The 25,529-nt window shown below is 49.1% G+C and overlaps 5 protein-coding genes across 6 annotated transcripts; 2 read left to right on the forward strand and 3 right to left on the reverse strand.

Annotated features, from left to right (window-relative positions):
- Window positions 1–12,554: 12,554 nt before the first annotated feature.
- On the reverse strand, window positions 12,555–12,893 carry LOC137536275 (histone H4). Its single transcript, XM_068258412.1, has one exon. It carries the CDS (start codon window positions 12,891–12,893, stop codon window positions 12,582–12,584), a length of 312 nt encoding a protein of 103 aa, XP_068114513.1. The 3' UTR covers window positions 12,555–12,581.
- A 2,410-nt stretch (window positions 12,894–15,303) lies between these two features.
- LOC137536276 (histone H2A type 2-B) lies at window positions 15,304–15,725 on the reverse strand. Its single transcript, XM_068258413.1, has one exon. The coding sequence runs from the start codon at window positions 15,723–15,725 to the stop codon at window positions 15,333–15,335; it is 393 nt and encodes a 130-aa protein (XP_068114514.1). The 3' UTR covers window positions 15,304–15,332.
- A 393-nt stretch (window positions 15,726–16,118) lies between these two features.
- On the forward strand, window positions 16,119–16,519 carry LOC137536277 (histone H2B 1.1-like). The gene has a single exon (XM_068258414.1). The coding sequence runs from the start codon at window positions 16,119–16,121 to the stop codon at window positions 16,497–16,499; it is 381 nt and encodes a 126-aa protein (XP_068114515.1). The 3' UTR covers window positions 16,500–16,519.
- A 1,213-nt stretch (window positions 16,520–17,732) lies between these two features.
- On the forward strand, window positions 17,733–18,956 carry LOC137536279 (histone H3-like). 2 transcript variants are annotated; one of them, XM_068258415.1, is made up of 2 exons: window positions 17,733–17,824; window positions 18,625–18,956. In XM_068258415.1, exons 1-2 carry the CDS (start codon window positions 17,733–17,735, stop codon window positions 18,941–18,943), a joined length of 411 nt encoding a protein of 136 aa, XP_068114516.1. In that variant the 3' UTR covers window positions 18,944–18,956. The 2 variants fall into 2 exon arrangements, with proteins under 2 accessions (XP_068114516.1, XP_068114517.1); XM_068258416.1 differs by having other exon boundaries at window positions 17,733–17,818; window positions 18,619–18,956.
- Window positions 18,957–19,782: 826 nt separating this feature from the next.
- LOC137536280 (histone H1A-like) lies at window positions 19,783–20,451 on the reverse strand. Its single transcript, XM_068258417.1, has one exon. It carries the CDS (start codon window positions 20,449–20,451, stop codon window positions 19,783–19,785), a length of 669 nt encoding a protein of 222 aa, XP_068114518.1.
- Window positions 20,452–25,529: the final 5,078 nt, after the last annotated feature.

The following is a 25,529-nucleotide window of genomic DNA, read 5'->3' on the forward strand; positions in this document are numbered from 1 at the left end:
CCCTCTGACGGCAGCCAATCACAGAGGGGGACCCTGGCCAGCCCCTACCCTATAAATAGCGGCCGCCATGTTCGGTTTTTCCGTCCTTGCCTGACTTGTACAGAGAGAGATCTGCTCCTTTGTGCTTTGGCTTAGCAAGTGCTCTATTGTGGTCAATCACCTAGCGTTTTTGCTCACATACACCTGCTATATACACCTATATTGTTGTTAGCTAGATAGAGATTGTATTTTAGTTAGTAGCTTGTGTGTTACATAGAGACAGGCAGCTGCTGCAGGCAAGCTGTGTGGGCAGCTGTCCTCCTGTCCTCTGTTAGTTTATTTCTCATCTATACCAGTGTTCCTGCTGTGTATTCTACCCTGTCTTGTCCTTTACTTACTGAGTGATTATTGTATTTTGTAGTTATACTACTGTACTAGGGACACTCACTGTTACTGTTCATAGCTCCTGCGTGTGTGTGCGTGCACTGTCTGTAGTGTACACAGTACACAGTATTCCCTTCTACTGAATCATCTGATTAGTTACTACTGAATCTGATTATTGTATTTTCTAGTTGTACTTACTGTACTAGGGACACTCAGTCACTGTTCATAGGCGTGTGCGTGTGCGTGTGCGTGTGCGTGTGCGTGTGCGTGTGCGTGTGCGTGTGCGTGTGTGTGTGTGTGTGTGTGTGTGTGTACTGTACACACACTCTATTTCCTTCTACTGAATCTGATTACTACTGATTATTGTATTTTCTAGTTAGTGTACTAGGGGACACACTCACTGTTCACTGTTCACACTTACTGATTACTGATTATTGTATTTTGTATTTGTACTGTACTAGTAATCACTTAGCGATCTAATCACTTAGTGTCTGATTAGTGTCACCTCACCCACCAACCCACTCCATTAAAGTTCCCCACTTTTTCACCCGCCCTTTTAAAAAACTTTTTTGTTTACGCCCAAAACATCTAAGATGTCTGGAAGTGGCAGCCAGCGCGGTTTGGGCAAGGGGAAGGGCAGCAAGGGAATCAGGAGGAGAGGGAGCAGCATTGTGGCAAGCCGCGCCACCATGCACAGTTCCGCAGCAGCAGCAGCTGCGTCAGTGGCTAACATTCCGCCTATAGCCACTGGCCGTGGATGCCTTGGGCGCCCAGCAGGAGCATCAGCAACTCACGCTGCAGAGACACAGCCGCAGCAGCGTGTAGTACCTGCTCCTATTTTCCTCCAGCCGGGTCGGAAACGTCCCATTTAGGAAAAGGATGCAGCCACTGTGGTGCAACTGATGACGGAGGATGAGCAGCCCGCCATCAGCTCTGCATCCGAGGCCTCCACCCTCACCACCACCACCACCCCTGTTCGCAGCAGCCGCCCAGCAGGGCCGGGGGAGGAGGCCAGTTCACCGTCAGTTGGCGATCTGTCATTCAGCAGTCTTTTGACCCCAGGCATCATGAGTCAATTGTCTGCTGTTGTTGGCGATTTTGAGGAGGAGATGCTGATGGGCACTTTGGGGGAGGAGGGATTGGACAGCAAGACTGTGGCGACAGTCAAGCAGCCCATCCATGCATCAGGAGAGGAGTTTGGGGGGTCATCATCCCAGCAGGACATGTTTCAGGAGGGGATGATGATGATGATGATGACAGGGTGACAGACAAAGACTGGGTGCCACCACCAGCACCTGGGGATGTCATCATCAGCAGCTCTGAGGAGGAGGATGCACTTGTGGGCCTTGCAAGGAGGCGCATCATTGCAAGCATTGGCAGCAGTAGGCAGGTCCCACAGCCTGCTGGTGACTCAGGCTCAGCAGCAGCAGCTGCATCTGCCAGTACCACCACCAGCCGCACCCAAGCCGCCCCCCCCCCCCCCCCCCAACCACCACAGGGAGACAGGCAGCAACGGCTCCAGGCCGTAGGGGGGTTTTCTTGTCACCAATCTGGCAATTTTTCTCCATGCCCACAGTTTACAGCAAGTACGCCACTTGCAACCACTGTCAGCGGAAGTTGAGCAGAGGTTCAGACCCCTTAAAGTTCAGCACCAGCTCTCTCATCAACCATCTTGCTGCTAAACATTACCACCAGCATGAGGAGTTCCAGAGGCTTAAGGCATCTGGTGCTGGCAGTGGCACCACACCCATCACTGCACAGCCTTCAGCAGCAGCAGCAGCAGCAACAGCAGCCACCTGCCCTCCTGCTCCTCCAGCACCACCAGCAGGAGTGCGGAAACGCACTGCTCCTCCCCCCTCTGCAACTCCTGCCGCCGACACTGAGGCCTGTTCTGGCAGCCAGTCCTCAGTGGCCTTCTCTGCTGTCTCCGCTGATTCCCGTGCTAGCAAAAGGCGACGCCAGAGCCTTTTGAGCGAGTCCTTCCAGGGGGTGGTTAGGGCTCTGCCTCCCAGCAGCCGTTGCGTGCGGCAGCTGAACGGCTTGCTGGCACGGGCCATGTGCTCCCAACTCCTGCCGTACACGCTCGTGCAGGAGGGGAGCGACATGTGTGCGCTGCTTGCTTGTGCAGCCCCAGACTAGCAGCTCCCCAGCAGACACTTCTTTGCCCGCCAGGTCAGGCCTGCACTGCACCGCTTTGTCATGGCCAATGTGGAGCGAGGGCTGGAGCACGCGGTTGGTGAAAGGGTCCACGTCACCATGGACTCCTGGAGCAGCCGCTTCGGGACAGGCCGCTACCTGTCCTTCACTGTTCACTGGGACAGCTTGGTGGAAGGGGGTGAGGATGGGAGAGCAGCAGCGGGCACAGCAGCAGCAGCAACACAGTGGGTGGTGCCACCCCGCAGGGTCAGGGGAACTGCAGCAGGTTCCTCCGATCCTCTGCCATCCTCCGGCACACCTGGCCAAACCCCCCGCCTCAGCAGCAGCGTGAAGCCACGCCACTGCCAAGCGCTGCTGCAGTTGGTCAGCCTTGGGAAGACCAAACTGACGGCAACCCATGTGTTGGCCAAACTCCAGGAGCAGGAGAGGATTTGGCTGACCCCCAGAGTCGGAGAGGTGGTGGTCGACAATGGGGCCAATCTGGTTGCCGCAATCGACAGGGGAAACCTGACCCACATCCCCTGTCTTGCCCACATGCTGAACCTGGTGGTGCAGAAGTTCTTGCGCACCTACCAGGGGATGGGTGAACTGCTGGAAACGGCAAGGAATGTTGTGCGTCACTTCCGGTGCTCGCCTGCAGCCTCTGCGAGCCTGGAAGACGTGCAAAAGGAGCTGGAGCTGCCATGCCATCGGCTGATCCTTGACGTTCCAACTCGCTGGAACTCCACCCTGGCGATGTTGGAGCGTCTGGTTGAACAGAAGCACGCTGTCAACTAGTACCTTGCCCTGGCCACTGTGTCCGCCGCTCAGAAAAGGGACAAGACCAGCAACATCCCGTCCATCGTCCCCGATGACGACTGGGGGCACATGCAGCAGGTGTGCTTAGTGCTGGCTCCCTTTCTGCAGGCCACCAACATGGTGAGCAGGGACCATGCTATGGTGTGCGAGTGGGTGCCCCTGGTTTGTCTGCTGAACAGGGCCCTCGATGCTTTGCTGGAACAGGGAGCGGCAGCCTTGGCCCAGCAGGAGCGGCATGCAGCTGCACAGTCCACCTCTGAGGGGGAGGAGGAGGAGGAGGACTTGGTGGAGGTCCCTGACCTTGCTGCTGATGAGGGGGATCAGCACAGTGCAGCTGAGTTAGTGAGGGGGTGGAGAGAGGATGAGGCGGCAGAGGAGGAGGATGAGGACAGCACTGCCGTCGATGTGCCAGCACACGTGGCGCACCTCTTCCCAATGGCAGCGCACATGCTGACGTGCCTGCGCAGGGACCCCAGGGTGATCCAGATGAAGCAGAGGGAGGACATCTGGATCAGCATGATGTTGGACCCGCGCCTCAAGGGGAAGTTGAGCCAGTTCCTGCCTCCTACAGGAGGAGACCCAGCGCAACAAATAAGGAGCTTGCAGCAGGCCCTTGTTGAGCGCTTGGAGGAAGCCTTCCCCCAGCCTTCCACCCCCACTGTCCAGCCAGCACAGAGGCAGCAGCAGGTGCCTGCATCCAGCAGCTAGCGCCCCACAGACCTGCTGTCTCTCAGCAACGAGCTCTACAGGACTGTAGAGGCTCCAGCAGTGACTAGAGAGGAGGTGCATGCAGCAGCATCCTCCTCCGGTCACAGCCAGCGCCTGACCCGCATGGTGGCGCAGTATGCCCTGGAAGTGCTGTCCTGTCCCCCTTCCAGCGTGCTGTCCGAGCGCTGCTTCAGTGCAGCTGGTGGCGTGGTCACCGAGAAACGCTCACGTCTGTCTCACAAGTCTGTGGACAGACTGGCGTTTCTCAAGATGAACCAGGCGTGGGTGGAAGGCGAGTTCCTGGACCCTGTTGTCGGCGAGAGGGGGACATGAACTGGCTGCCGGAACCATCGTTAATATGCCTTACCACCCTTTACCACCTCCTGGCTCCTGCTCACTACTAAGCCAGCCTGGTTCAGTTTGACTATTACGTCGCCTGTAGCCACACATTTTACACCTACAGTGGGCTGCTGTGTACTGCCCTTCTGCTGTCTATCTGTGTTCCCACTGCCAGGGTACACAGATTTACCTTCTGCTGCCACTCTGCCACCAGCTATTACATCCAACAATAGCTATATGTGTAATTTGCTGTAAAAAAAAAAAAAAAAAAAAAAAAGATAAAAAAAAAAAAAGGTTCAATTTTTCAGAGGTGCCCGGGTTGAAATCTGTGTTGTCCCAGTTGTGTATTGGACACGATGTGGGCTGCACGACCGCTGTCTGGGACCTCCTGTTGTGTTTATTTACAGCCCTGGTATCACCGCTAGGTACCAGGGCTATTATGTCACGCTGCCTACCTGCTGCCACACTCACACTACTCCTCCATTCCTCCTGCTGCTGCTGCTGTCTGTCTGTGTTCCCCACTGCCAGGGTACACAGATTTACCTTCTGCTGCCACTCTGCCAAGATATAGAAGAAGAAGAAGAAAAAGAAGAAGAAGAAGAAGAAGAAGAAGAAGAAGAAGATATAGAAGAAGAAGAAGATATAGAAGAAGAAGAAGAAGAAGTATACAGTACTGAACAGAATTTTGGACACAACTTCTCTTTCCACTTTTTTTTTTTTAAAGGAACATCCCCACATAATCACTTGCTGTTGTTACTTGGAAAAAAAGATGTTTCTTGCATCATTCACCCCCAAAACAAGTGTTGGAAGCTATTTAAGGCCAATTTGAATAGTCAGCTTGAATAATGAGCTCAAATACCGACTCGAATAGTGAGCTCGAATTTCGAGGTCGAATCGAATAGTAAAAAATATTCGACTCGAATATTCGACCGAACTCGAATAATTTACTATTCGAATTCGACCTAACTCGAATAATAAAAAGGGGTATCCGAGCATCACTGATTGCCAGCTGCTGCCCAGAGGAGCCAGGCTACCGGATACGTACCATCCCTCTTCCCTGTCAGGCCACCACTGCTACTGCATGCCAGCAAGGACATTGCAGCCCTCCCTACATGGACCCACTGCTCTGCAACAAATTGGATGTTAAAGGGAAACAGGCCTCCCCCTCGCATCCAGTGACGGCAGGTTCACCATTGCCAGCCACCTCGGATCACCATCCAGGCCAGTCAGCCAACTGGACATCAGGACCTAGGCCTTTCCTTGTGTAATGTACAGTACTCTCTCTTCTCCAAGGACAGACCACGGGATCCAATTCAAGTATCACTGCAAAATGTTTGAGTGCCACAGATGGCAGCGGATTACCAGCCTTGTCCTTCTCCTTGTTGGTACATCTCTCTGTATCTCTTCATCCATGCTTAACCTGTAAATGTACTGTATTCACTGGATGCATAAGAACTGGCTTACTGTACCACTGTATGTTTACTGCACCATCACCGACTCTGTAGTGCCAAAACTAGGGATGGGACGAATCCACAATTTCTTCAAATCCAAATCCGGATCCGAATTTCAAAAGGTTCTCGAATATCTCGAACCTTTCGATTCTCGAAGCTAACAAATTCTGCACATAAGAATTGTGCGATCCGTGGTATAGTTGCCCAGTATCCGCTCTGGATAATGAGTTGATGCTAATTATGCGGGCGGGGGGGGGGGGGGGGGAGGCGCGGGGGGATCGGAGGAGGACGAGAGAGAGCGGGGGGAGCCGTGGATGTGCGGCGATGCAGCGTCGGGATTCGGCGGGTTTCGGAAAATGAAAAATGGCATCGGGATTCGAATTCATGAATCTCGAATATTCCCCAATATTTGAGGGATTTGTGGATTCGCCGGATTCGTCGTCCCATCCCTAGCAAAAACCAACAACCCCAATTTTCTTCACTGTGTTAGGCTTGTGATGCAAGGCAGGAGGACCTGATGATGAAGCACTAGCAATTAGCGTGGACTCTTCCAAGACATGGGGCTTGAGTCACTAAGACAAATAAACAAACACAGAACATTCATATCGCGCTTTTCTCCTGGCGGACTCAAAGCGCCAGAGCTGCAGCCACTAGGACGCGCTCTATAGGCAGTAGCAGTGTTAGGGAGACTTGCCCAAGGTCTCCTACTGAATAGGTGCTGGCTTACTGAACAGACAGAGCCGAGATTCAAACTCTGGTCTCCTGTTTCAAAGGCAGAGCCCTTCGCCTTATTAAAGTTACCACGCCTTATCAAAGTAGCATTGCAAACTTATGCCTGCTAATTGGCAATGACGAGAGCTCCACTTGTCCTGCCCTGAGCCCCTGGGGGTTTGTAGCGCTCGCTATGCTACTCTGATAAGGCGTGAAAACTTTGATAAGGCGTGCTATTTGTCTTAGTGAATCAAGCCCATGGGGTCTAAAAATGGTTATGTGTCTTCACTAGAGCACTCCACAAGGCATGATGGGCTGCTACCCCTACGGGATGACAGACTACTTTGCTGCCTGGTGTCTACCAGGTAATGACCGCCGGGACTACCCCAACGTTGACCAGGGAGAACAGAAGAAGCTGCAATGCAGTCAATCAATAAAGTGATACCAGGCCAAAGGTCAGGGCAGGCCAGGCACCGATCAGAACATAATTGAGATCATAAGCAAAGGTCAAGGCAGGTGTAACGCATAACGCCATAAGTTATTATGCTCCTTGAAAAACCGATGAAGTTGTGGTTAGCCTTGCACGCACGTGTATATGCATGTGCATGAGAAGAAGCGCGAGCATGAGAAGAAGGATGTTGCAAAGGAGAGCCTGGCACAATGAATTTGCCTGGGATTGTGTGAAAAGACAGAAGAAGCCAAGACAGTCTATATCCATAGAAGTGTTCTAAAATTCATTCTACTCTGGAAATTTATCTCACAAAGCTATTATTGGGGTTTTAGAATAAAGTTTTCCTTTGACTGTTTACTTACCTATAGTTAAATATCTTTCACACTTGCCACTTTTAAACTAATGTCAAATAAAGCTCCCTAAAACATATCCTGCTTTGTGGTTTGTCCTATGGGGTATATGGAAGCACCAGATGTACCTCTTTCACAGGTGCACACTGCACATGAGCTGTCTGTCTGTGATTTGAGTTCTAATCTCTTCTTGCCTAGATCATTTTGAATTGTGAACACTAGAGATGTCCCGAATTGTTCACCGGCAGACAGTATTATGCCAACTTCCACTGTTCACTAGAGATGGCCCGAACGGTTCGCTGGCGAATGGTTCCCGGCGTACTTCCGGGGTTCACGATCGCGGAGAACCGCAAACTTTTCCGGAAGTTCGGTTCGCCCCCATAGTTAATCATGAGGGTCAACTTTGACCCTCTACATCACAGTCAGCAGCAGGCACATTGTAGCCAATTAGGCTACACTCCCAATTGGAGCCACCCCCCCCCCCCCCCCCCTTATAAAAGGCAGGCAGCGTCAGGCTTTGGACTCACTCGTGTGCCTGCATTAATTAGAGAAGGCAAAGCTGCTGCAGACTCTCATAGGGAATCATCTGGCTATATATGATAAATGGGGATCATGTGTTTACCTATCCTAACTGGGGGTCATCTAGCTACCTATACTTTAAATGGGGGGCCTCCTCTGGCTACCTGTGCAATAAATGGGGGGTTACTTTACCTGTAGTAAAGGGCAATTTCTCAAATTACAATTGTGATTATTCACAGATGAGGGGGAATTAGACAGGCTAAATTAAATACATACAGGGTGCATTTATATGTTTTCATTCTGTCCTGCGCAAGAGTTGAGGTCCCACTTTAAGGCTGCTTACACACAGGGACGTTACACGCGCACGCTAGTGCGCCTGTAACGCTCCCCCAACGCACAGCAATGTAACACAAGTGGGCTGTTCACACAGCCCACGTTGCGTTACATGTAACGCTGCACGTTCTCCTGAAAGTGCAGCATGCTACGGCGTTAGAGCGGCTTAAGCCACGTTAGACTGTCTGCACATGCGCAGTCATGTTGGGGAGGAGCGGAGAGCGGCCAGGCACATGGCTAATTAATATTCACTGCACGTTGTGACGTGCAGTGTTTACTTCCTGAAGCTGACGCTCTGTGCGGTGATTGGCCGGCGGGACCGCACAAGAGTACGCATCAAGGCATCCCGGACGCCAGAGTGAGCTGCACAACGCGGCTCACTCTGACGTCCACATAGAAGAGCACCAGGCGTCGCGTTAGGTGCACGTTATGCGACCTTAACGTGGCACCTAACGCAACGTCTTAGTGTGCAAGTAGCCTAAATGTGACAGGCTTTCCTGGGTCGTCTCTGTGTAATGGGTGACAAGCATATGGGCTGCCCTACAGTGGTCAAAAAAACCTTTATTTCCGTACATATTACTGACTGTTTTACTGCACTTTTATCAAACATTTATCACACTTGGTACATTTTTAGTGAATACTCACTATTTTCACTATTTTTAGTGAATTATCACTGGAGGTAATTTTTCACCCAAAAAAGTTACCGCACATGGTTTTGTGAAAAGAGCCCAATGTATCAAATCTCAGCTACTGCTACAGTGTACAGAAACTGCTCAATACTTCCTCCTTCCCTATGTATAATAATGTATCAAATCTCACCTACTGCTACATTATTATACATAGGGAAGGAGGGAGTATTGAGCAGTTTCTATACACTGTATCAAATCTCACCTACTGCTACAGTGTACAGAAACTGCTTAATACTCCCTCCTTCCCTATGTATAATAATGTATCAAATCTCACCTACTGCTACAGTGTACAGAAACTGCTCAATACTCGCTCCTTCCCTATGTATAATAATGTATCAAATCTCAGCTACTGCTACAGTGTACAGAAACTACTCAATATACTCCCTCCTTTCCGATGTATAATGTATTAAATCTCAGTTCCTGCTACAGTGTATATGAACTTCTCAACGGTGGCAGCACTTTATTGTACAAGGAGAAGGATCCTTGTACAATAAAGTGCTGCCACCGTGTGGTGAACATTAAACCTGTGGTCTGAAAAACGACTGTAGTCCCCGATACTATAACGGAAATCAATGTAACAAACAATATAACATGGATGCACAAAGTACTACCATAGCGCTTTCTATAGAGGCAGTGGGTGGTCCTGAGAATGTGGGTGAAACTTTGTTTCCTCAGATGGATACATACTAAGCTCACATCTAACAGCTGCACGATTTACATTTACGTGTTTGTATCTGCTCTGCGCCAAGCACAAGCTGCCAAAGCGTTCAGGCAAGTGGGAGTACCGGGGCCATACGGTTACAATGGGCTCTATTCTCAAAACTTCAAATAAAATGACTTCTAACCCGTTTTTTTTTTTTTTTTTTTTGTAACAACCTTTCAGTATATTTACAAGCAAGATAATCACTTATAGGAAGTGGTTCCCAGCTACCTTCAATGTTACTTTTCTTACTTTAATTACATTTTAGATTGCTCTTTGGAAGCTTTCAAATGTAACCTAGATTGCGGGCTCTATTCATAAAACCTTCCCGCAAGTTTTCCGCTCAAAACAGTGGATTTTCCCGTCCATTTAGCAAAGTCGGCATTCATAAAAGCTGTTCCCGCATGAAAATCTACAATCCCCCAGCAGAGCGAGAAATTTCCGCCTTCTCCAGTGTTTTTCTAGATTAATCTAGAAAAAAGTAACAAAATGGCCATTCATAAAGATTAGAGGAAGCGGTATGTGGACGGGAAATACCGCTTCCTCTGATTTTGCGGATTACATACAAGTGAATGGGACAGACCTCCCAGAGAGAGCAGTGCACGGAGGGACTCTGCCGGCTGAAGTGTTTCCGCATGCCTTCCGACAGCTTACCGCCAGCCTTCAGCGGGAGATCTCCGCACTTGCATCGCAGCTGGCAAGATTTCTTTGAATGACCACCCAAAAGTGTGAAATACCGCTGCGGTATTTTCCCTCCAGGAGTTTTCTCGCAACAACTTTTTTATGAATAGAGCCCAAAGTGAAAACCAAGACGATCACAACGCTTTGTGAACCATACCTATTGTATCCCCAGATGTGTCATACTGACCTCACATACAGAATCAGAATCATTTATTTCGCAAAGTACAATGGGGGTTGTACCCGGAATTGTTTTTGGCTCATACAGGGTCGGAGATGGTACAAACACATACATGCAATCCTTAAAACAGGGGTCTCAAACGCAATGTACCTGGGGGCCGCAGGAGGCAAAGTCAGGATGAGGCTGGGCCGCATAAGGGATTTCACAATCGCAGTGCATCACCGCCTCTGCCTGCCCCTCTCACTCTTCCTTCACAGAGAGAGGCGGGGAGAAGCAGCGATGCGCGGCGATTGACGTCAGGAGGGGCAGAGCTGAAGTTGAAAGCTCTGCCCCTTCCAGGAAATGCCGGTGGATAAAATATTGTATCGAGGGCCGCAAATGGCCCGTGAGTTTGAGACCCCTGCCTTAAAACATCCAATCAGGTACAGTATGGAACAAAGTAAGCATATACTTATATATACATACAGCACATAATAACTATAGTGAAGGACGCGTGGGGAAGTCTGGAGTGCTGTGTGAGGGGAGCAGCCACATCTACCGGCGGTGCTCGCTCCGCAGCAGTTCCAGATGTCCCGCAATGTGCCCTGGTAAAGAGTGGATAGAGAAAGAGAGAAGGGATAGCTAAAAAAGAAAGAATAAGGAAGAAAGAGAGAGATAACCCCAGGTAAAGGACTAGGGGGGTAATCCGCTGCCGTCCATGGCACTCAAAATGCTTTGCAGCGATACTTTGAATCAGATGCCCCCCAGTCTAACCCTAGGAGAGAGACAGAGAGGAGAGAGGAAAGTGGAAAGGACAGTGATAGAGTCCCCTTAGGATTGCGGCACAACCTGGTCGGTTAGTGTCCATTTGTGTCTCACTGGCTGGCTTTGTCCACTGCAGAGATTGGTACCCAAAGTTAGGGATAGTGCTAGGTGTCGAAGTGGCTGAAGTCTGTGCGTTTTTGTCGGTAAAGCCATTTCTCCAATGCAGCTTACACAACTTCCCTGCAGGGCTAGGGCCGGGTCAGACCCACGGCTAGGGCTAGTAGTGTTGTCCGGATTATGAACGATTCGGATCTTAGATCCGAATCATCAAAATGAGTGATTCGGATCGCAAATGGGGCGGGGCCAGGAGCAACACGCCCCCTCTCAGCGGGGTCCTGGAAGCAGAGCAGAGATGGATCGCTCTGTTGAAGGGGAGGCAGCCTTGCACAGCCACAGGTAGATGAGAGAGGAGACATCGGTGCCACTGCCAGATATGTGTAGAGCACACATACTGGCTGAAATGTGCTGCTCATTATAGGCTGTCTTGTTCCGTAGTTGAGCACAGTGAACACATTGGAAACTTTTGGCACAGCTCAGTAACGTTACAGGCAGCAGGCTGGGCTAGGAAAGGGCAGGCACTGTAATTGCTGAGCAATATGATCCTCCTGCACTGCTCTATACAGCTGCACTTCACTTCTGGTAATGCTTTGGGGAATGGGAGTTGGGAGTATACAGATGAACAGGTTTTACATGGGGCCCCCCCAATAACTTTATACATAGCAATTGATACAGCGCACCAAAACTTGCCAAGGACAACCACAGTGTCAGAGGTGCAAGAAGGGGATTGGGAACAGTGTGTTAAGGATTACTACTATTCAAAGCATCTATAGAAGTGATTATTACCAGCACAGGACCAATAGAGAGCTAATACTGTGATAGAAGGTGGACCCTTTGGGGCCCCTCTGGCCCAAGGGCCCCGGTGCTGTCGCTACCTCTGCACCCCCTATTGCTACGCCCCTGGGTAGTCCCATGCTGGATCTGTAGCTTGGAGGGCTGCATGATGGAGTGCAAGTGGCCTAGCCCCGGGGAAGATATAAGTTACAGGCAGAAGACTCCAGGATGGTTAACTGGGGGAGTATGGAGGCAGCAGCAGCATCTGATGGCCTCGAGGTGTGGTGTGCAGGCAGCTATAGTAGCATCGGACCTACTATGGCGGTGAAGCTGTGCCTTTAAATGCGGCGTCCTCCGGTTCCCCTGGCAGCGGCGTGTTTTACCACGCCCCTTCCTCAGCTGTTAGGTAATACGTCAATACTTCTAGCGGTAGTACTGCAGAGCGCTTCTATAGAGGTGGTGGGTGGCCCTGAGAAGGGCCGTTTGTTTTTGTGTAGTCGGGATGGAGTCAGGGTAGTTTAGCCGCCGAAGCCGTAGAGGGTGCGCCCCTGGCGTTTCAGGGCGTACACCACATCCATGGCGGTGACGGTCTTCCTCTTGGCGTGCTCGGTGTAGGTGACGGCATCGCGGATGACATTCTCCAGGAAAACCTTCAGCACTCCGCGGGTCTCCTCATAGATGAGGCCGGAGATACGCTTGACACCCCCTCTGCGGGCCAGGCGGCGGATGGCGGGCTTAGTGATGCCCTGGATGTTGTCCCGGAGCACCTTCCTGTGCCGCTTGGCGCCTCCTTTCCCAAGACCTTTGCCGCCCTTTCCTCTGCCAGACATGATGCTTCTTCTCTGCTGGAGATACACAATGCTGTGCGCTGCCGCCTCCCCTCCTCTTATACAGGCTGAGCGGACCTGACAGGAGACTGCGCAGAGGGGGAGGAGCCAAGGGCGGGTTAGTCTTTATATGTCTAATTTGTGGTTGTTCTGCTTCCTCTACTTTTAATATTACATACAATGTTACATTTCTGACATTTAGCAGCAGCGCTCCCTACAGGTCAGGGCTTATATTGGCAGTAATGTGCTCTGTCAGCTCACAAAGCATCACAAGTAACACTTCTGCATAGGCTCTCCGGCATGTTTCCCCTCACACTGGGCATAATGTAACAGCTGTGCTGCTAAATGACGATCTATTTGTCCCTCCAGGAATAGAATATCATAATGTTGCTGTTATCCTTTTAATTTCTTACGGGGTCTGGTCGCTCTACTTTTACTATAGCTTGACGTTTGGCAGCGCTGCGTACAGAGAGACCAGTGATTATATTCGGTAATTGGTTTTCTCTCCTCAGAAGCCAACGTAAATATCACTCCTAATGGATTCCTGTCCTGTTTATCTCACACTGGACATGTTATGACAGCTGTACTAAATGATCTCTTTGTCTCCTCCAGATGATCTATTTGTTCCCTTGTAGTAAATGACATTGTTACGACATAAACTCAATCCTGCATATCTCTTAGGGCTGAACTCTGAGCTGGCATTGCAGGGAGCAGCACAGCCGGGGAAATGCTGAATATTATGGGGCAGCTGCCGGTGCAGCATCACATAATAGCCGCAACAGAGAGCGGCACATCCATCCCGCCTGTTCCACGGAAATTCGGCGGTAAATTTGAAAATCGCAACTGCTCTGCCTTAGCCAATCACAGCTACACAAACGTCTCCGCTCAGCCAATAGCTTTGCCAGAGTATTACTGCCTCTACATTGTGAATCAGACATTGGCCGTGCAGATACATATGCCTTTGTTGGCGCTACTGGGTGTTTCTAATGAATACCCCAAATGATGAAATACATTAATTGTAAAAGATTATAATGTGATGACTATTTTAATTAAAACAAGCCTGTTACGATCCATCCTGAATAGGAACGATCCCTCCACCATGATGCTCTCTATTGCTGTGCTAATAGCGCTAATGCTTCCGTATAGGAGTGCTGCCTGCAGGCTGATCTGCTTATGGGATTGTGGAACAGGATTACTATACAGCCGTATAACATTGCATCTGATTCAGAGCCAGGAACACGTGTGGCTGCCAAACAGGAGGATCCATCTGATTCTTTTACATGGTATTTGGCAATATGGAGCTTGGCTTTAGTCTATGAAATATTGTTTGTAACGTTAACCTATCATCTCCGTTAATATGGTGTGGACTTTGTAAGCACACCATCATGAGACACGTCTCTGCATGCAGCAGAGGAAACAATATAATGCGCATCAGGCTCTGTATAGACCGTGTGCGTGGCTCTGAGAAGAATATGTAACCATATTGCTCTCCTACACGCACGTGTCTGAGCCATTTAGCAGTTTGGGTTGAGCACAAAAGAGATGCAGAAGTGTAAGCTATTCGTGGAGAATGTATTTCATGCAGAAAGGTAAATGTACAGTATATTTAATCGCTGAACAAGCTGCCAGGAACCCTCTGTTGCCAGCTTTACCTGTTCCTCGAATTATGTTCAGTTTGACCTAAAGGCTCATTGTCCGACCGCTCTGCCCATGACCGATAGAGGAGCGATCTATTGGCTGTTGCGCAAATATCTGGGGAAATACTTCAATGAGATTAAATATATATTTGGGGAAAGTATAGCCTTGGCAAATGCTGAAGGAAATACCGGCAGAGCGATAGGTAAAATGGAGGCGGAATGCATTGCCGATACTCGCAGGGAATTTATATTTTAGAATGAGCAAATCGAGATATATCGGTCACGGGTTAGTTTGTGCAGATCTATAGTGGCGGGAAAAACCGTTACCATTTCAAATTGATAATTAAACTATCAACTGATTTGACCCAACCAATCACCGTGTACAATTTCTCTCCCTTCATCCATAAACGCGCAAAACCTAAATGGATTGGATGTCTGACACCTGCTCCGCTGCACTGTCACACAAGCAGCTATATTGCTGCCGAATTGAACATTTTACTGTATTTAACTATTTTTACTGCGGAACAATGACTTGACAAAATCCGTCCCGCAGATTGCCAGCAATTAGTGCCTAATATATACCCGCAAATAAGATTATTCAATTATAGTTTTTGAGAAAACCATCCATCGATCTTTACTTCATACCGATACATCAGTGTGCGCGCTAAAAATATTGTATACCCGACCTACATGTGACAATATGATAAGTATGTTCTGTACTCGGCTCTGTATAGACCGTGTGGGTGGCTCTGAGAAGAGCCTTTGTGGTTCTGTACTGTGTGTGTCCGGCTGCTGCTGCAGGGAATTACTTGCTCTTGGCCGCCTTGTGGCTCTCGGTCTTCTTGGGCAGCAGCACGGCCTGGATGTTGGGCAGGACTCCCCCCTGGGCGATGGTCACCCCACCCAGCAGCTTGTTGAGCTCCTCGTCGTTGCGGACAGCCAGCTGCAGGTGGCGGGGGATGATGCGGGTCTTCTTGTTGTCCCGGGCGGCGTTGCCAGCCAGCTCCAGGATCTCAGCGGTCAGGTACTCCAGCACTGCGGCCAGATAGACCGGAGCTCCGGCCCCCACCCGCTCCGCATAGTTGCCCTTCCTCAGCAGACGGTGAACACGGCCGACTGGGAACTGCAGGCCGGCCCGGGAGGAGCGAGTCTTGGCCTTAGCACGGGCCTTGCCGCCTTGTTTGCCGCGTCCAGACATGATGATGGCAGCTAATCAGGATGTGTCTCTCCAACGCAAGTATCCTAATCCAGCCCTCCTCCTTCTATATATACTCTGCAGGCTGTGTCCCGCGCTGTCACCTGATTGGCTGCTATTCAGTACTGCCAATGGCGGCTCGGTCTAGCAATCCGCCAATCAGCGACTGGGGCGGTGCTCTGCATGTTATACCTGAATAGCCGGTGTGTAGTTGTGCTAAACCAATGAGGGAGAAGGGGCGGTGATCGGGCGGTGCCAGTGACGCTGCCAATCAGCACAGCAGCTCCTCAGTAGCTGCGTTTGCATAGGCCGCCCATATAAGGAGGGGAGGCGGCGCTGTGGCCTCTCTGTATATCTCCGCACTCCGCAGTGACTGAGAAGCAGCATCTTCCAGCCATGCCTGAGCCAGCCAAGTCCGCTCCTGCCCCCAAGAAGGGCTCCAAGAAAGCTGTGAGCAAGAACCAGAAGAAGGACGGCAAGAAGCGTAGGAAGAGCAGGAAGGAGAGTTACGCCATCTACGTGTACAAGGTGCTGAAGCAGGTACATCCCGACACCGGCATCTCCTCCAAGGCCATGAGCATCATGAACTCCTTCGTCAATGACATCTTCGAGCGCATCGCTGGGGAAGCTTCCCGTCTGGCTCATTACAACAAGCGCCACACTATCACCTCCCGGGAGATCCAGACCGCCGTCCGCCTGCTGCTGCCGGGAGAGCTGGCCAAGCACGCCGTGTCCGAGGGCACCAAGGCCGTCACCAAGTACACCAGCGCCAAGTAACAGCGCTGCCCGGATACTAAGCACACCCCAAAGGCTCTTCTAAGAGCCACCCACCAAATCACTACAGAGCTGTCCTATGCAATTTTAACACACATGAAGTTAAATGTTTTGCCTGATGTATCTTTATAATTTGCTCTATAACGTAACTTATCAGCTCTCTTCAAATTGCTAAAGTCCTTCAACTTATTGTTGCCTTTCTATGGGGTTTTAGGTGTAAGTAAGGACACTAGAATTACGGAGAGAACACGTGGCGGGCCCATATCGGCTATGATATCCTGACTATACATTACGGCTATTCCTATCGCAGTCAGAGCAATGGAATCCCCGTCTGGCTGCTTAGTTGGTCACAAGTTGGTAGTGCATTAATAGGGGAAATATATGTACTCACACCTATTGTTTAGGACGCTGCAAATTCTTTAGGCTCTCATATGCCGCAAAGTATTTTCCCAGAATACAGTGATATATATCTATGTACATTTAAGAATTGCGAGGTGCCGAAACCTTGCAGTATCTTTTTAAATTTTCGTTTGTCCGCTATCCTAAGCGTCCAATCACGTTTCCTCGATACATACTGGGATGTGTGTAATAATATCTATGAATGAAGATCTGCAGTGAGCGTTGCTGTGATCCATGTGTATTCTTTCCAGTGATCCTCGCCGCACATAACAGCACAGCGGCCTGTAACTGGTGGCTGATGAATGGTGCCAGGGAGGGACAGGGATCCTCCGTCCCGCCAATCTGTAGTCACAAGTGATGTGTAGCTTCCCAGCCGGCTGCAGCTGCCTAGATAGATACAATATTTGGGCTGTTCATGTATCTATTTCTCTCATCTGTTACAATGTTTCCTCTCTGGCTCCGGTCTCCTCTCCTCCTCTGATCTGAGCCGATACATAACAGCTTGTGCTGTGTGAGCTGCAGAGAAACAAGTACTTTATTTTATGTTCCTAATCCTTCCACTATTTCCCGCGGCTTTATAATTACCTAGTATAGTTTTTTTTATTTTTAGTTTAATTAATAGGCAAGAATGACCTCTTAGGGGAAATTGGCGGGCTGCTGCTGGAACAATAGCCTGGCGGTACATTTGAACAATAACGGATGCCCTCCAATAGCCAATCAGGGAGAGACAAGACACGCCCCGACCAATCAGAGGGCAGAGCTCAGTATAAATAGGAGTAGCGGCGGCTGTGTCTCCCCATATTCGCAGCAGCACATTAGTGACGCTGATTAGCAGGCATGGCCAGAACCAAGCAGACAGCCCGCAAGTCCACCGGCGGGAAGGGTCCCCGCAAGCAGCTGGCTACTAAAGCCGCCCGTAAGAGCGCTCCAGCCACCGGCGGATAGAGATGGGAAGTTCGGATCTTTTCAATGATCCGGATGATTCGAATCGGATCATTGAAGAGATCCGGATCTTTGATCCGAATCTCGGATCATTTTACTACCGGAAGCATTCGGGGGTGAAATGAACAGCAGGACAGGTCTGTGGACAGGAGAAGGGGAGGGAGTGGACACACAGAGAAGGGGAGAAGATGGACAGAGGGCAGGGAGTGGACAGAGAAGGGAGGAGGGACGAGCAGAGAGCAGAAATGTTTGCACGTAATACCCACATGCTGAAGTCATATGCTTTACATATATTTCACCTATATGTTCATCTGTACACTTTGAAAGAAAAGGTCGCACAGTGAAAGAAAGCATTCCCAGAAGATAAGTGCAGCTGTTTAGTGCCGAGTGCAGGAGGATTATATTGCCTTTCAATCACACTGTCTGCAAAGTTACTGAGCTATGCTGAGCTGAGCCAAAAGCTTCCCATGTGATCACTGTGCAGCACTACAGAACAGCCAGCCTGTAATGGGCAGCACATTGCAGCCAGTATGTGTGCTCTACACATATCTGGCAGTGGCACCCATGTCCCCTCTCTCTCATCTACCTGTGGCTGCAAGGCTGCCTCCCATACAACTCAGCGATCCATCCCTGCTGTGCTTCCAAGACCCTGCTGCCCGCTGAGAGGGGGCGTGTCGCTCCTGGCCCCGCCCCTTTTTCGATCCGAATCACTCATTTTGATGATTCGGATGATCGACTCATAAAATAGATTCGGATCAAAGATCCGAATCGTTCATGATCCGGACAACACTACCGGCGGAGTGAAGAAGCCCCACCGCTACCGGCCCGGCACTGTGGCTCTCCGCGAGATCCGCCGCTACCAGAAATCCACCGAGCTGCTAATCCGCAAGCTGCCCTTCCAGCGCCTGGTGCGGGAGATCGCTCAGGACTTCAAGACCGACCTGCGCTTCCAGAGCTCGGCCGTCATGGCTCTGCAGGAGGCCAGCGAGGCTTATCTGGTGGGGCTCTTCGAGGACACCAACCTGTGCGCCATCCACGCCAAGAGGGTCACCATCATGCCCAAAGACATCCAGCTGGCCCGCAGGATCCGCGGCGAGAGGGCCTAATCACGTCACGCAGCCATCCTATTACGTCACACAAAGGCTCTTTTCAGAGCCACCCCACATTCTCCTTGCAGAGCAGTTTTACAAAGTGTATTATCACTAAACTCTTCCAATGTGCCAGTCTGATCCAAGGGGAAGGTGGGTGGCCGAGAGATTTGGAAATGCAAGGACACTACCGGCTCTCTACACGAGGAAACAATCTGAAGTATAACATTGTTCTAATTTCTAACAAGTATATATTACAGTAGCGGATTCTACATAGTACACAGCGGGTCAGATCAGCATTCAGCAACGCTGATCCCTCTGTAGGGACCGATCCTTCCGCCTTAATCACTAAACAAATGTATAGTAAGCCATTGCATTTGTCTCAGCCATTCACTTCGACATCGCCGACGGGTACTTGACTTGCAGACATTTGAGCAAAGCTACAAGCCACTGTAGTGCATATATATTACACATTGGATTTTTAAGAGGAAAGTGGCCTTAGCCGACATACGTTGAGCTGCGGTGAGTGAAGCAGCATGTTATATAACAGCCATCACAGTAGCCATACATCTAAGCCTTCGGTACAGGGTGTGACTTGGAAGTGCTGGGATGCCGGTAGAGGAGTAACACCATTTAAACGTACTGCTGCCGGCAGTTTTAGCAATGAGCAGACTAGGATATATGGGGGTAACGGATCGCTTGAAAATTGCTGGACTCAATGACATGTCTAAGTTTGCAATGCACTCCGTTACATGTACTACCTACACGCCGACAAACAGAAAACATCACAGCCCTTTGGGGGAGAGATTGGGTGGCTCTGAAAAGAGCCTTTGGGTTTATGAGAGACAATCTTCGACTTATTTCTTCTTAGGAGCGGCCTTTTTAGGTTTGGCTGCCTTCTTTGCCGGGCTCTTAGCGGCTTTAGGCTTGGCTGCCTTCTTTGCCGGGCTCTTAGCGGCTTTAGGCTTGGCTGCCTTCTTTGCCGGGCTCTTAGCGGCTTTAGGCTTGGCTGCCTTCTTAGCCGGGCTCTTAGCGGCTGCAGGTTTCTTGGCCGCTTTCTTCGGACTCTTCTTGGCAGCACTGGGGGCTTTCTCAGCTTTCTTTGGAGACTTGGCCGCAGCAGCCGGCTTCTTAGACTTAGCCGCAGCGGATGGCTTTTTCTTGGCGGCCGCCTTGTCTTTGCTGCCCTCCTTCTTGCTGATCTTGAAGGAGCCGGAGGCGCCGGTACCTTTGACATGGACAAGGGTGCCCTTTGTCAGCAAGCTCCTGACGGCCAGCTTGAGGCGGCTGTTATTCTTCTCTACATCGTATCCTCCGGCAGCCAGAGCCTTCTTCAGGGCGGCCAGGGAGACCCCGCTGCGCTCCTTAGAGGCGGACACGGCTCTGACGATCAGATCGGACACGCTGGGACCGGAAGGCTTGTTGCTGGCTTTCTTGGCTCCTCCGGTTGCCGCCTTCTTGCTCTGCTTCTTCTTGGCGGCGGGCTCCGCTGCGGGAGGGGCGGCTGCTGGTGCGGTCTCTGCCATCTTCCTGCACAACACAGTGTAACATTGCAGGGAGAGCGCCAATCGGCGCATATATAGCCTCTCCGGCCGCGCTGCCATTGGCTGCTGATAGGAGCGCGCCTCGTCTTCCTATTGGAGGGATCCGGACTCTCTGCCGCCCCTCCTCTCCACACAGCTGTCACTGCTCGGCTCTTTGCTTGTGTTTCCTGCCGGGAGAAACGTGGGTTTATTCCCTCCGGTATATAGCAGTGTGCCCCCTGTGTGTGGCCGCCCGGCTGGCAGGGGTCTCCCCTCCCCCATTACAGCTCCGGGGGACTTCTGAGCGGAGGCTGCAGCCGGGAAATCCCGCTCTTATGTGACCAGCTCTGCTTACTGCTCCCCCGATCTCTTCTGTCTCCATCATTATCAGGGGGAATACAACGTCTAATATACAATGTTTTCTGTCACTCCCCCCTCAATATGAAGAAAAGTATCTCCGCCATGCATCATATGGGGCTGGGGGGCTACTGACCCCTGGAGGGGAATATCAGGCTGAGAAACAGGAAAACTGTATACTCACCTTTGGGTAGTTTTCCTTTCCTAGTGTTTGTCCATGTCAGTATACTAATGGGCAAAGCCCCGCCTCCTTTGCCCTACAGGACGTCCCACAGAGATAAAAGGTGCATACTGACCTATACTGTCATTCCATGTAACTAGAACGAGCCGACAGCATAGGGTGGGCCCGTATACTGACATGGACAAACACTAGGAAAGGAAAACTACCCAAAGGTGAGTATACAGTTTTCCTGTTTCCCCAGTGTTTGTCATGTCAGTATACTAATAATGGGCACTAACTAGATAAGAAAAAAGGGGTGGGAAATGCTGCATAAACACATATTTTAATCCAAAATGATCGAAATGACACATCAATAATCATGATATAATAACTACAATGCATTATTCATGGCAGAGGAAATAATTTTCTTTCCAAATTCTACCGTTGAAAGAGAAGCTGGTTCTACACAATAATGTTTTAAGAAAGTATGCTCTGAAGTCCAATTAGCAGCTTTGCACACAGTTGATAAAGACACTTTACTTATTGCTGCCCACGAAGAAGATATGCTTCTAGTCGAGTGAGCATTGATGTCCTGCGGAGGCTCTAAGTTATTTGACTTGTAAGCCTTTTGTATCAGATTTACAATCCAGCTAGCTAAAGTTCTTGCTGAAGCAGACTTTCCCTTTCTGTAGCCTGCCGGGATAACAAATAGGCGATCTGAGTCCCTTATATCTTTTGTTGCTTCTATATAAGTTTTAATTGTGGATGGAATATCCAAGCTGTGAGGAATAGCAGGATCAATCTGAGATTTAAGACTTGGAAGTGTCCATTCCTGATTGAAATGAGCAAACGAGGAACACTTCGGAAGAAATGACTGCACTGGAAACAGGACTACTCTATCTTGATAAAATACAAGATAAGGTTCCTTATAGGACAATGCCTGTAACTCTGAGATCCTCCTCGCTGAAGTTATGGCGATTAGAAATAGTGCTTTCCAAGACAGATTTTGAAGTGTGGCCGAATCATTTTGGAAATCTCTGGAAGAAGCTAGAAAGTTCAATACTAAGGGTAATTCCCATTTTGGGAATCTAGGTCTAATAGGCGGTTTTAATTTCATTGCTGCCTTGAAGAATTGTTTTATTAAGGGGTGAGAGGACCATAATACGCCCGACACTGAAGATATTGCAGATATATGTCTACGCAAAGTAGAGTAGGATAAATTGAGGTTCAAACCTCTTTGTAAAAAGGATAATAAATCACATGCTTTGAAGTTATCCACTGGAAAATCATTCTCCAAGGCGAAATCACAAAACGTTTTCCAAACTCTATTGTAAGATGCATTAGTTGTCGGTTTTTTTGCTTTTAGTAAAGTATCAACTACCTCCTCAGAGCACCCAGACGATATTAACCTAGCCCTTTCAAATTCCAGGCCGTCAGATGTAACTGTTCGAGATTTTCGTGTGTCACAGGGCCCTGGGTCAACAGATCTTTGAATGTCGGTAGCGATATCGGCTCCTCCACTGACATTTGCAGAACCAGAGAAAACCACGGCCTGGCTGGCCAAAATGGAAGGATCGCAATCACTGACATCTTGTGGTAGCTTAGCTTCTGAAGGAATCTGAAAATGAGTGGTACTGGAGGGAAAGCGTATGCTGTCCTGAACCACCATCTTTGGGACAAAGCGTCCACTGCTAGACAGTGGTGATCCGGAAATCTTGAAAAGTATAGGGGAGTTTTGTGATTTTTCTCCGATGCGAATAAGTCTATCTGGGGCATGCCCCACTTCTTGACTAATTGTTGAAATACTGTCGGATGTAACGACCATTCGTTGTTGTTGAGTAGGTGTCGGGACAGGTAATCCGCCTGATGGTTTTGGTTTCCTGGAAGATATATTGCTGAAATATCTTTGAAATGGCTTTCTGCTAGTGTCATGATTGGATGAACCTCTGTCATCAAAGCCTTGCTGTGTGTCCCACCTTGTTTTTTTACATAGGATACTGCAGCTACGTTGTCCATCCTCAACAGTACTGCCTCCCCCTTTAGTATTGGTAGAAAATGACATAGAGCTTGATATGCCGCCCTGAGCTCCAAAGCATTCGAGACTATTGATCGTCCTTGAAGGTTCCATGAGCCCTGAGCTGAACACTTGTCTAGGACTGCTCCCCAACCTACATGACTGGCATCTGTAGTTACTACTTTCATCGGCAAGGGAAACAGGCTTTTGTAGTTCTTTAGGTTGCGAGGTTTTTGCCACCATGCAAGAGACTTCTTTACTGATACTGGGATCTTTATGAGTTGATTCATACTTATCTTGTCCCATTGGCTTAGGAAATTTAGTTGAAAAGGCCTCAAATGCCAGTGGGACCATGGTACCATTTGGATTGTTGATGACATTAGGCCTATGAGCCTTAAGCACGTCTTTGCAGAGACTTTGTCCATCTGTTTTACACTCTGAACTAATTGTTGAATTTTCAGCATCTTTTCTTGCGGCAAAGAAATTGATCGTTGTACTGTGTCTAGAATCGCCCCTAGAAAAGTCATTCTCTGAGTAGGCTGAAGCTGACTCTTCGTGTAATTTATAATCCAACCGAAGTCCACTAGAGTTTTCAACAGTATTGTCTGGTGCTGTAACAGTAGCTGCTTTGATGCGGCCAGGAGAATGATGTCGTCCAGATAATGAAGGACACGCACTCCCTGCAGTCTCACGAACGCAATCACTGCAAGCAAAACCTTTGAGAAAGTTCGCGGAGAGGTAGCGAGCCCGAACGGCAAGCAGACGAACTGTAAATGAAGATGGCCTACCGCGAAACGAAGGAATTTTTGAAAATTTTGGTGCACCGGAACGTGGAAGTACGCATCCTTCAGATCTATGGACGACATCCAATCCCCTGGCCGCATTGACATGGTAACTGAAGAAAGGGTCTCCATCTTGAATTTCGGAATGCGTATGTATCTGTTTAATTTTTTCAGATCTAGAACCGGTCTGAACTCTCCCGATTTCTTTTTTACTAAAAATATTGGAGAGTAGAAGCCTGTATTTTCCTCTGATGTAGGCACTAAACGTACGGCTTTTTGTTTCAACAATTGGGAAACGTAATCCACTAACACCAGCCTTTTTTCCCTTGTTTTTGGAATCTTTGTTCTTACAAAGTTGATCTTTGGTGGACGATTTCTGAAAGACCACTCGTGACCTAGAGATACTGTATTTATTATCCAACTGCTCTTTATGTTTCCCGCCCAGACATTCCGGAATTGTAACAATCTTGCCCCCACCGGAATATCTTGGACGGGCCTTATTTCAAAAAGGTTTGACAGATTCTGAGGTAGTATTCGCGGCCCTGGATCTATTACCCTTAGGGAAAGTCTGTGATGACTTCCAGTTTCTTCTGTACTCTCTTCCCGGCCTATATGATTTTGACTCAGAGAATTTATTAAACACCTGTTTTCTATATTGGGGAAATCTTTGCTTTCTAAATTTCCTATCTTGAGGGAGAAGGCCAGATTTCCCCCCCGTTACCCTTGAAATTGCTACGTCCATTTTGGAGCCGAACAAGTATTTTCCATCGAATGGAATCCTCGCCCAAGACTGTTTGGACGTGGGATCCGCTGCCCATGGCTTCAAATATAAACATCTTCTTGCCATTATCGCGAATAACATGGATCTACTAATAGACCTCACCAAGTCTACGCTTGCGGCTCCTACGAATTCTGAAACCAACGACAACTCTTGAAAGGCAAACGAGATCTTGTCTACATCGTCCTTCCTTCTTATAGACCTTTGCAAATCCTCAATCCATACTTTGGCCGCTTTTGCTACTGAAGTCAAAGAGACTGCAATCCTGGCTGATTCCCCAGAGGACAGATAAGATCTTTTGAGTTCTTGATCGATTTGACGATCTAAAACATCCCTAAACACATTAGAATCTTCAATCGGTAGTGTAACGTTCCTGATTATCCTCATCAATGAAGCATCTACCATTGGATTAGAGTCAAACATAGATTCATCTTCCTCTGATAAGGGATACATTTTTTGAAAACGATTTCTTAATGGAGATTTTTTAACAGTCTTATACCATTCTTCCTGAATGAGATCTTTAATTTCTTCCATTAAGGGAAAAGCTATTCTTTCTTTGCTGAGGTATTTGTAATACCTTCTCTTCTTAGATTTGGGGGATGATATCCCCTCTTCCCAGTTAATAGCTTGCTTGACCCGTGAGATAAATGGGGGAATTAATGAAAAATCAAACGCTATGTCCTCTTCCTCAGATTCTGAGTTAGATGTAAATCTTTCCGGAGAAGAATAGTAATGAGATGAACCTTGACGGGAAGACTCTTTGGAAGGACCTGGTTGTGGTGACCCCCTAGCAGACCCTGAGCGGGGTGATCTGTTATGTACAGCGAGCTCTGATACAGTATCTTTAACAACCTGTCTAATTAGAGTCGACACTTCCCTGTCTTCTCTTGCAATGTCCAAATGACATAAATCGCAGACTTTCTTCTTTGGTAAAGAAGCTCTACCACAGATCCAACAAGTATCCGTGGGAGGTAAACGTGATTGCTGATC

Source organism: Hyperolius riggenbachi, chromosome 10 (assembly GCF_040937935.1).
Source record: "Hyperolius riggenbachi isolate aHypRig1 chromosome 10, aHypRig1.pri, whole genome shotgun sequence".
In the NCBI taxonomy this organism is placed as follows: Eukaryota; Metazoa; Chordata; class Amphibia; order Anura; family Hyperoliidae; genus Hyperolius; species Hyperolius riggenbachi.

Coding starts and splice junctions, on each gene's coding strand:
- LOC137536275 (XM_068258412.1), bottom strand. CDS start 12,893: ATGTCTGGCAGAGGAAAGGGCGGCAAAGGTCTTGGGAAAGGAGGCGCC.
- LOC137536276 (XM_068258413.1), bottom strand. CDS start 15,725: ATGTCTGGACGCGGCAAACAAGGCGGCAAGGCCCGTGCTAAGGCCAAG.
- LOC137536277 (XM_068258414.1), top strand. CDS start 16,119: ATGCCTGAGCCAGCCAAGTCCGCTCCTGCCCCCAAGAAGGGCTCCAAG.
- LOC137536279 (XM_068258415.1), top strand. CDS start 17,733: ATGGCCAGAACCAAGCAGACAGCCCGCAAGTCCACCGGCGGGAAGGGT. Junction 17,825..18,624: donor GCCGCCCGTAAGAGCGCTCC/AGCCACCGGCGG, acceptor TGATCCGGACAA/CACTACCGGCGGAGTGAAGA.
- LOC137536280 (XM_068258417.1), bottom strand. CDS start 20,451: ATGGCAGAGACCGCACCAGCAGCCGCCCCTCCCGCAGCGGAGCCCGCC.